The sequence below is a fragment of the Hyalella azteca genome, unplaced genomic scaffold (genome assembly GCF_000764305.2).
Source record: "Hyalella azteca isolate HAZT.00-mixed unplaced genomic scaffold, Hazt_2.0.2 contig2748, whole genome shotgun sequence".
NCBI lineage: Eukaryota > Metazoa > Arthropoda > Malacostraca > Amphipoda > Hyalellidae > Hyalella > Hyalella azteca.
The window spans coordinates 482,179-493,880 of record NW_025933011.1 but is presented as its reverse complement, the minus strand read 5'-3'; the positions used below and the strand labels follow the sequence as shown (position 1 = coordinate 493,880).

Below are 11,702 nucleotides of genomic sequence, written 5' to 3'. Positions count from 1 at the left end.
AATGTTAACAGCATTATAATACATGCAGAAACGTACATTTTTTTATAGATATTAAAAATTTAGGCTCTATGACTTGTATACTATGTCTATTATAGTCTATAGGATTTCAAATCGATGCATGCATTCAAATTCAAATTAGGTCCACCCACGCCCCACGGCCAGTGTAGCTGTCAGCTCACCTTTCTTCAGAAGTGTGAAAGCTTTTGCCGGTGAAGGTGTGTTTTACGATCGGTCCATAAAAAAGCGTTGATCGGTTCAAAATGACATAAGAACAGGTTCTTTTGAATAACCTATGGATTGGCACCATGGTATGAGCAATGCTCAATGATCAGCACAGACGTAGGCCGTCTGCACATTACAATTGATACCGCCAAACAGGGTAATAAAGTACAATTTTGAGCCTTTTTTGTTGATAATTTCTGACTATGAAATATGTCATAATTGAATTTGAGCTCATTTTAAAGGTCTTTGGCAGGGTTATTGTATCATATCACTGAAAAAATTCCAAATGATATTTGTAAATGTAAGGTGCCAGACGCAAAAGAAGAGCAGCATCCCAAATTACCCCTGGGAAAAAGGTTATTCGGGACACTTGAAACAAAACTTCTAAAACATCTGAAGAATACAGAGTGTACTCATCCATTACTAACAGTACCTACTCTGGAGTCCTTTCCCTTTATAGATGATGTATGTAGTAGATGTAGAATAATTGACATTTTCTGTGATTTGTACATGTTTTTCCTTTATTGATACAATATTACCACATCCATACATTACCATATTATTGATGTGATATTACTGCTTCCATGAACATGCCATTGATCATTTATTACAACATTGTCCACTGCAAGCTTCATATCAGCAGCCATATAGCATTTCTTCTGTATCTGTAAACTTACAGGACAGCTTGTAATTTCATACCATTTTAATTGGGATAAGTGAATTAATTCACTATGACAGAAAAGATTGCAAAAAAAACCTACCCCAGACAGAAAGAAATATTTTAGTGACAACCATCATATTTTTTTGGAGAAATGAATCAAAGTTTAGGTTACTTACTCTTCATTCTATGTTGCCTAGTGCACAATTCTCTCTATGACATTTGATGCACAATTTTGTGATGACTGATGATGCATTAATTTTTTGTTGAGTGAAATTTTTTTTTGCTGAGCAAGGTAGATGTAATCAAAATTTTTTGTTGTTAATTGATTTTTCGGTCAACTGGAGCCTTTGCTAGCTGAGGTTCTACTGTAAATGCGTTTTTAGGGATGTCCTATATTATCCTGTCTTACAGAAATGGCTGCCATTTTTTAATGATTTATGCAAATTCCGTCAATCACGTTTTTAAGCCAACACCTGTGTGCAACTTTTATATAAGTAAAATTTTTTAATACTGCAAATATTTTTATTTTGCTTCAGACCTTAGCAGAGGTAATTTTTCAAAATCTCACTTCTCCCACTTTTTTCAGGGATTTTTAGAGGTAGTAAATGTATGATTTCTTAACTTACTTTATGCTACATAGATAGTAAAAATGTTGAACTTTATGCCACTATTTTTAGTTTTGCAACATTTTGATTAGTTTAGCTGCTACAACATTTCTATGAAATGCGAGATGACTATCTCAATTTACCCGGCCCATCCCTTATTACCCCATTTGACAGTAATTCACTTGACCCAATTAAAATGGTGCAGAATTACAAGCCCAGTCATGCAAGTGTTAGGTACATATAGAATGGAAAAATATAATTTTTGTTGATGAAAAATCTATACAGTAATATCAACAGTAATTGAAAAACAAGTACAAATCACAGCAAACATCATTTATTGTACATCTACATCATCTATAATGGAAGAGAAGGACTTTGGATTACCTACTGTTAGTAATGGATGAGTAAACTCTGCATGCTTCAAACATTTAAAAAAAATTTCACTCCAAGGGTAAAAAAAAAGTTTCACTCCAAGGGTCCCAGATTATCCCATTCCCAGGGTAATTCGGGACGCTTTTTTGCGCATTTTTCATTTATGGATAAAATGCCCTATTCTTGTCATGTCCATCTGTCCGTCTTTCTGTGATTTCACTATTTTTGTAGATTTTGAGAAAATGCGCTCTCTGTCACTCACTGCAGTGAGTACAGTACTGTAAAAGGGGGTTACTTAGACTCCTGGGGTAACTTAGACAACTTCCATTTTTTTAACAAAAACCCCCAAAACTCAAAAACTATTTGACATAAAAAATTTAGTCAATGGGCATTAAAGGCAGTATACTGAGGCTATGTAACACAATAGAAAGATAAACAAATTATGCATATCTAATAGGTTAAAAAATGAAAAATGTGACCCACAAAAAAGAGCTATTATTTAAAGCCTGTTGCAGAACCCCCTCCAATTTTTTTTTTATTTTTTGGTAAAATAACTCCAGGGTTTGGTACATTGTATTAGAACTCTCCTAGTTATATATGCAAATGACAAATTTGAGGAAAGTGTCATAGTTTGCAAATGGGGGGCACTGCCTTAATTAATCAGAAATTAATTTAAAATACACCGGCTTGGAAATTAATTTAGAATTTCCATATATAACATATTTTATGTTTGATACACCTATTAATGTTTTTTATTTATGTTTCAGACTCTACAGAGTCTTATATATTGTAATTTTAACTTAATTTCCAAGCCGGTCAATATTACCCTGTCATGGCTGACATTAGGTGGTCTAAGTTCCCTCATTCAGGGGTGGTGCCCCCATTTGCAAACTATGACACATTCCTCAAATTTGTCATTTGCATATGTAACTAGGAGAGTTATACCGTAAAATGGGGTTACTTTGACCGGCGGGGTAACTTTGACCACTTTTCGTTTTTTTAACAAAAACCCCCAAAACTCAAAAACGATTTGACATAGAAAAATTTTGTCAATGGCCATCAGAGGCCTAATACTGAGGCTATGTAACACAATAAAAAGATTTAAAAAGTTTGCATATCTAATAGGTTAAAGAATTAAAAACGTGACCCACAAAAAAGAGCTATTATTTAAAGCCTGTTGGAGAACCCCCTCCAATTTTTTTATTTTTTTTTTTGGTAAAATAACTCCAGGTTTTTGATTCATTGTAGTAGAACTCTTCTAGTTACATTATGCAAAAGACAAATTTTAGAAAAGTGTCATAGTTTGCAAATGGGAGGCGCCGCCCCGTAATGGGGTAACTTTGACCACCTAATGGCAGCCGTGACGGGGTAAGAGTGACCGGCTTGGAAATTAAGTTAAAATTACCATAGGTACCTATATAACATATTTTATGTTTGATATACCTATTAATGTTTTTTTCTTTGTTTCAGACTCTACACAGTCTTATATATGGTAATTTTAACTTAATTTCCAAACCGGTCTATGTTACCCCGTCACGGCTGCCATTAGGTGGTCACATTTTGCCCATTTGGTGGTGGCGCCCCCCATTTGCAAACTATGACACTTTCCTAAAATCTGTCTTTTGTATATGTAACTAGAAGAGTTCTACTACAATGCACCACAACCTGGAGTTATTTGGAGTTATTTTTCTAAAAAATAAAATTGATTTTACCACCTGGTCAAAGAAACTCCAAGAGCTGGGGTAACAAAGACCATCACTTTTTTCTAAATTACATCAAAACTATGAGAGGCAGGAGCCAGCAATTTATGGTGAGTAAAGCTAGAGTATAGACCTGTATTTTGCATGTTTCAATTCAAGTTTAATTTAGCTAGTAAAAAAATGGCATCATTTATAAAAAAAATGGTCTAAGTTACCCCATTTTACGGTACTGAGTTATATTTTTTTCTTCTGGCACCTTGCAAATCGCACATGGAATTTTTTTGGAGATGACAAATGATAGCCATTGCAAACCCATTTGAATGAGCCCAAACTTGTTTATGAAATGTTTCATGGTAAGAAGAAAATGTCCCTTATTACCCCATTTGATGGTACATAAAAGTTGCACTCAGCTGCTGGAAGAAGTAAAAAAACAGTAATATGATATGCTTGTACTAAATCATTAATACTTATTACAAGCCAACAATAGATTATCTACTAGCCTGTCAAGGCAGTTGTGCAATTAGAAACGTTGAATACTGAACATTTAATACCAAACATTTAATACTGAAAATTTATAATTTCTTGAGTATGGATTACAATGTATTTATGGAGCAAGGACCCAACGCACAGCATTTCCTGTAAATTATGTGACTATATTTTATGATTCTTGTTACAAGGAATTGTTCTTGAAATAAAAGGGTTATGCAATAATGTCAGAGTACCAGCTTAAAGGTTATTAGAAAGCCTGGTGCTTGTCCAAACCCTTTCATTATTCAGCACACTGCATTTGGCAATGAATGGGCTTGCAAGATATTCTCATCAGCAATGCCTCAAAATGCTATTCAAACACAACACAAGCTCTACTTCTTTCAGCTTTGGAAGACAAAAAAAAAAAGTTATCAAATAACTGAATGGGTAGCATAATAATTGTGATAAAGACGCATTCCAGTTGAGCTTTTCCCCTAGCTGTGCTTTCAGATAATTATTTTTTAATTGTAGGTAAATCCAGAAATTAGTAACTAGTCATACAATAATTTTCTGCCTAAATACTAGATTTGTGCAATAAGTAGAGATGTTTTTGTAATAGATGTATAAAGTGACTAAATATGTTGTATGCGCATCTCCAGTGCTTAGTGGCGACTGAAAGATTATTTGAAAAAAATGTACCTACTCCTTATTATGATTTCATGAAATTGAGTTTGTGTACCTACCTTAACACCTAAATTTTTGTTCAAACATGAACAAGTACGGAATCCAATTTATCTGGGAGTGATCTCTTTGTTCTTTTATCTATTTATCTTTAACCTAGTATAAAGACATTGAATTGTATTCAATCAAAATTTGAAATTACCTTTTTCATTTGTGAAAACCTGTTGTCTTACAAGGTTATCCTAGTGGAACATTTAACCCTCATAAGTACATGTTTAAACCCTGCATTTGCATACCTACTTTAGTAATTTCAGCAAAATTGACGACTATCATTATGATTTCCTCTGGCAGATGGTGTCGGCGCAGAGCTTGAAGCGGCCGGACGGGTGGTGGCAATGCGTGAACCCCGACGGTTCAGTGACGCCTGTGGAACACACCCCAGTCGCGCGTGAGTTCAGGGCGGCCGGGGTGCGGACCGTCAGCGACGTGTTGAGATACTCGGCTCAAAAATACCATACCAAAGAATGCCTTGGAACACGGCAAGTCATTTTACGTCACATGGTCCAAATAGAAGGCAAAACCGTGGAAAAACTTGAACTTGGAGACTATGAATGGCTATCGTACCAGCGTGTGTATGAAACTTCTCAAGCGGTGGGCCTCGGTCTTCGGGACATGGGGTATAAGCATGGCGATCGCATTGCTTTGTTTGCAGAGACCAGAGCTGATTGGCTAATTGCAGCGGCTGGTATTTTGCAGCACAGAGTGGCAGTTTGTACGGTTTATACGACGCTCAGTGACTCGGGCGTTGTTCACGCTCTCACCGAGACCGAAGTGCCGCTCATCTTCACAACTTACGAACTTCTACCTCGAGTCATAAAAGTCTTGCCTCAGTGTCCTAAAATCAGGACCATCGTGGTTATGGAAGATCAGATTGAAGGTGTGGGTGACGTAACGGAGATTCCCAGTCAAGTGGAAGTGATACCTTTCAAGACTTTGGTGAAGCGAGGATTCCTGAGCCATCGTGAAGAAGTGCCTGTTCCAAAGGTTGATGACACGGCCATCATCATGTACACAAGTGGGTCTACGGGGGTTCCCAAAGGCGTCGAGTTGTCCCATGCGAATATCATTGCTTTCGTTACTGCTTATTTTTGCCGCATACCTGCTTCTTCCAAGTCACGTTACCTGGCTTTCTTGCCCTTGGCGCACATCTTGGAACTAGTCACTGAGCTCGCCTTGCTGACTCGAGGTATTCAGATCTTCTACTCGTCCCCTGCCACCTTGACCTCGTCGTCGCTCAAAGTTCTGGCGGGCACGGATGGCGATGCCAGAGTCGCGAAACCCACCGTTATGACCTGCGTGCCTCTCGTTTTGGACAAAGTTATCAAGAGTGTTACCCAGAAGGTTGAACAACAAGGATGGCTTAAGAGCCTCGTATTCAAGAAACTGGTACATTACAAGTCCATTTTCGACTACATTCCTTTCACTTCCAGTGTCCTGGACTTGCTTGTGTTTCGAAAGATCAAAGTCGAGCTGGGCGGTGAACTTAAGACCCTCGTAGTCGGTGGGGCTCCACTCTCCATACAAACTCAGGAACTTTTTGAGACGATGTTTGGTTGCGATATCCAGGTTGGGTACGGATCAACCGAGACGTCAGCTTGCGTATCTGTCATGCGCTCTGGTGACACCAGGCTTGGCCATACAGGCCCTCCGAACGACGGTGTCCTGCTGAAGCTCCGTGACTGGGAAGAAGGTGGCTACAGAGTTACGGACAAGCCCAACCCTCGCGGCGAAGTTGTCATTGGTGGGCCTAGTGTAGCCAAAGGATACTACAATCGTCCCGAGGAGACAGCGGCCGCCTTCTACGAGGAAAACGGCGTTCGTTGCTTTTGCACAGGTGACATTGGGGAAATAGACGAGTACGGCTGCCTGAAGATTATCGACCGTCTCAAAGACCTTGTGAAAATGAAGCACGGAGAGTACATTTCTCTGGGATCGGTTGAATCCGTGATGAAAACCATGCCCCTTGTAGAAAACATCTGTGTTTTTGCTGAGGTTTTGCCTGATTTTGTTGTAGCGGTGGTGGTTCCGGTTCCTGAAGTCTTGCTAAAGATTGGCAAGGAAGAGCCTGCCACTGCTCTGACCAACCCTGAGTTGGACAACATGGCTCACTTGTACACCAACCGCCATATCAACAAAGTCGTGCTCAACCTCATACACGAGCATGGCCGAAGCTGCGATCTGAACAAGTGGGAGCTTCCGGCGGCCGTTTACCTCACCCGCGATGTGTGGGACCCTGAGTCAGGTCTGGTCACGGCGGCACTCAAGCTTCGCAGGAAGCAGCTCATGCATCGATATGCAGTTCAAATTAAATCCATGTACGAAGCCCTTAAGAATTCGAAGTAAAATTTCATCGTTCGTACATAAACGGTCGAAGTTATTGAAAACAAGTTTTCAGAACCGTTAAATCAAGATATATTGACAGGTCTTCAGACGGATTTTGAAATAAGTCAACTATACAAGCTAATATAAGAAAATACATTGAATTTATTCTGAAATATATTTTTATGCCTCTAATCATGTTCCAGTTCCACAGGAGCTCTCGTCGGTAATCATTTTACAGTGATTTTCTGAAATATTTGACATTATTTCCTACGGTTCGCCAGTTTAGAGAGGAATTAGTCGAATGGACCAGATGAATAATTAATCTACGCAACTCTTTATGTAGTAGGTAATGCCTATGCCTTCATTCTACGATGTTTGCCGATGTTTTGTTTTGAGTGTAACTAAGCCTAACTAAAATGCTTTAATCTGCAGTTTGGTTTGACGCACGGACGCTTTTTAGCATCCGTCAGTTATTTTTCTTATTAATTCTACAGTTGAAAAAAGTTTGATTTTGTTGTTAGTCTATAATGAAGAGTTGATGTTGACATTTGAAGCTTTGACGGCTTGGAGTAGACACAAACTGGCTCCATCAGTTTAAAGTCGAGAAAAGCATGCCTTCATGGATAATCAAAATGATGCTGCTGTCTTTATTTTCGATATTTTGTTCTGTTCAGTAGATGGATTTATTTGATATTTTGTTCAGTAAATGGATTTAAAAGTTTGCTTTCGCTTTCCGTTGCGTAATATAAATTTGATGTGAAGCTCCCAATTGTTTTTAATAAGTATAAACTTATACTCTCATTTACAATGAACCTATGTAAGCTGCAAAATGGTGCTAGTTTTCATAATGCAATCTTCAGTTTTGCATGTTTTCAGATCTTACGTTATATGTCGAGAAAAAGATTTGGTTCAAGTAAGCTATTTTATTAACTGATCTTTCGTCTATTTCAAATACAATTCTTCTGCTTAAGATCTCCTGGCGTTGGTCAATTTCAATTCAAATTCTCCTGCATAATATCTCTTGGATTTTGGTTGGTTGACTTCAGATGAGACTTATTTTAATGAAGAAAATCGTCCAGACGCAACCAAAGATTTGTGGTTCTCTCCTGATGAGCTGACGTAGGTTACGTTACCCTTAACGTTATTTATGATGAGCCTTCTGTTAAATCCTTCCTGGTTGGGGATTGATTGAAAAAATTCAATTCACGCAAATATTAAGACAGTGGGAAACCGTGGTTTTCACAATGAGAAGGAGCCTTTAGTTGCTGTTGGGGCTGTAAGGTCCGCAGCTCGCAGTGTTGAAGATGATGTTGCTGGGTCGGTTCAGGTCTGAGCTTCATTGATGGCCTTGCGTGGCAGCAAGTGACACAGCGACGTGCGATCGTGGCAATTTATTACATTTTCTGATGCATAGCCACAAATCGCTATTTTGAAAATGAATCGTTTCGGACGCGGTTAAACTTTTGGGTTATATTTCAAATTTGCCTTAAAATTGATAAATTTATTTAATACTTTAACTCAGCAGGGCACATATCTCACAATCTCTGTACTCTATCATCATCTTTCTTGAGAAAAGTGACACAGAAAATGAACTCGATTTTGCGCTCGAGTTCATTATATAGTTACAGATGTTCTCTTGTCTGTGTTCATTACGACCTGTTATTTATCGGAGAACTACATATACTTTGGATTTAAGGAAGATATAACACAGCACCGTTTGTGCACTGCCTTTTTGTGTTTACTGTATTGTTGGCTTCCTTGTTGGCAAAGATTGTCGCGCTTGTATTTTTAGTCTTAAGAATACCGTCAAATCTTTTGATGTTTTAATTAGATTATAATGTAATAAATGCCGAATTTATCCTTTAGTTCACCTAAGCATAATACTTGCTTTCTTTAATCTCTAGGTTGAATTGAAATCGATTTGTATTTTTTCTATGATTTAGATTTTTCTGATTGGATCTCAATATTTATGACTTCATTTATAACCGAGCGCCTTGACGCGACGTAAGCGCGTTAACACTTATACATTCATGTCTAATGCACTGTTGCTTCGCAGTTCGTGCTTGATTTAGCTTGTGAGGAGGTAGTATGGAGCATAATAGTGAAAATATAGTACGTTGGATTTTCATGAGGGATAGTACGGTGGATTTTTAAAGGGATAGTACGTTGTTTTTATGAGGCTTAGTACTTCGGGTAATATTGAGGGGTGGTTTGTCAGATAATTATGAAGTATTATTGTACGTCGGGTAATTATGATGGGAAGAATGTTGGATAATCGTGATGGATAGAATGTTGGATAATCATGATTGATAGAATGTTGGGTAATCGTAATGGATAGAATGTTGGATAATCATGATGGATAGAATGTTGGATAATCATGATAGATAGAATGTTGGGTAATCGTAATGGATAGAATGTTGGATAATCATGATTGATAGTTGAATTATCATGATGGATAGAATGTTGGATAATCATGATGGATAGAATGTTGGATTATTATGAGGGGACACTACGTAAGGTAATTAGAAGGACCAAGGAGGCAGGACGTAGGATTATTATCAGTGAAGTTCTGCATCTCTTCACCACAAACGCGACCGTCAGTTTCGATAATATTGATTGGTTCCCACGAATTATATTGGTGCTTAGAGCATTTTTGTTTCTTTACTCGCAAGTTATCTGCAGTTGGATCCCTTTTGTCCTATACAACAAATACTTGCAGTAAATACTATTCCCCTACTTAAAAGCTAAACGCGGTCTATTGACATGAACTCGGGACTTGAATAATCTCGGCCGGCCATCGCAACGCAGGCTTCGGCGTCCGTAAATTCGCCAAAATGTGTTGGAACTAAATTTGGGGAGGTTAATAAATTTAATACATGATTGTTTTTAAGGTGCAGTTGAGAAAAATTCCATTAATTTCATGGTCTTCTTGCGTTGAATATGTGACCACAATAATATTTGTTCGTTTCTATATTTCATCACGAATCTGATCAAGATCCAACCATAAAATGTTAGATTTATTTGGTCTTAGGATTGATGATCTAAACGCTTCGTGTCTTGAGCGATTGATGTTGACACGCGAATTTTGGGCGAGTTTATATGTAACGTGTCCTCGAAAGAAACGTGTCGATATATTATATATAATATATATATGTGACGTCAACATGTATATATAATAAACGTATATATGTGACGCATCGCTGGGCGCGCACGAGTAACACATGCCAAAATAGGAGCGTCGGTAGTGCGATGTGATCGTCCAGTAGCCACGCGATCAAAGCGAGATCATTCCTGTAGAATATTTGTGTTTTCTAGTCTTATTCACGTGTCTTGATTATCTAGACTAGGGTGTTAATTAGCTAAATGTCCCTACAGGATTTGGAGAAATTAAAAAAATTATGAAGTAATGCTTAAATTTACGAATCTCAACGTCTCATTCCATGCAGGCTTATTCGTAGATCTGTGTGCGTGTAACTTATCCCTTTGATCTGCTACGAATGCGGCCCAGCCACCATTCATTACAGCGACATGTGATTTGATTGGCTATGAAAACAATCGAAAACGTCGTCCTCCTAAACAATCGAGAATGATTACTAGCAATAAATTTGTAGTTTGAAACAACTTATTTGAACTTGATTAATTCACCTATCCGATATTTTCGATGAAGAAGAGAATAGAAAATAGATGATGGTTCCACTGCGATTTAGTAGCCATGGTTAGCCGCAACTTTCACAAAAATCTATCCTCTCAGGATAAATATCATCTTCAGGGATGAGTTTCACCACTGAATTAGTATTTGCTTGATCTGCCTTTATGCAATAGTGCTATCGTACCTACCGTAATAAATGTTTTAAATGCAGGGTGCCGACGATTTCTAGGGAAATTACCCGCATTTTCTGTGCCTTACTGTGAAACATTGAATGATCCCCCTATTTGTGATGAGTGTTTTTTATAGTTTTGAGGTCTGGCATGTATCAGGGTTCCCTGGATTACCCGCCCAAATTTCTTCTAGAGCCGATGTTTGTTCATATCTGTACCTGTTATCCTGTTGATGTTAGTTTTATGCAAGTGTTGTTCACGATGCAAAATGTGTTGCACAATTATCTCACGACGCACGAAAGACGTGTTCTTGCTCACATTTCTCATGAACATCGCTGTGTAAAATTGTGTTCTCCTTTCAAGATTTTCGGTTTTATGGATGAAGATATTTGCAATGTTGATGCTTTTGTTTACCTCTCCTCTTCTCAACGAAAGTCTCCGCGTGATTTTTTTTTTGTGAAAGAAGAGTGACCATCACACGGTTAGCGCAGGAGCTGGACCTATTCGTACAGCGTATTAATAACTTAGTCTCAACAATTAATCTTGAGCGCACCCTATGGACGGCGCAAAAGTGTTAGATAGCCGGACCGGTCTGTGTAAATTAAATTCTCTATTTTTATCTCTTCTCATGAACCCTGAAACTGGCAGTGAAACTTGGCTACCATGACATGATAGACATAATTTTCTTTCTTAAAAATACGAATATCCGAGCAATCGACCGGTCGCTGGATTAGATATAAGATCACAATTTCGTTTTGAAATACGAATTGCTACTGTTCAATGTTCGTCTAG

General features: G+C 38.1%; 1 protein-coding gene across 1 annotated transcript in view; it reads left to right on the top strand.

Annotated features, from left to right (window-relative positions):
• Positions 1-11,311, top strand: part of LOC108681275 (fatty acid CoA ligase Acsl3-like) — a 15,111-nt gene extending 3,800 nt beyond the window's left edge. Inside the window, exon 2 of the mRNA XM_047885670.1 lies at positions 5,061-11,311. Within this exon, the coding sequence (XP_047741626.1) occupies positions 5,061-7,112 (2,052 nt within the window). The 3' untranslated portion in view covers positions 7,113-11,311. The remainder of the gene's footprint in view (positions 1-5,060) is intronic.
• Positions 11,312-11,702: the final 391 nt, after the last annotated feature.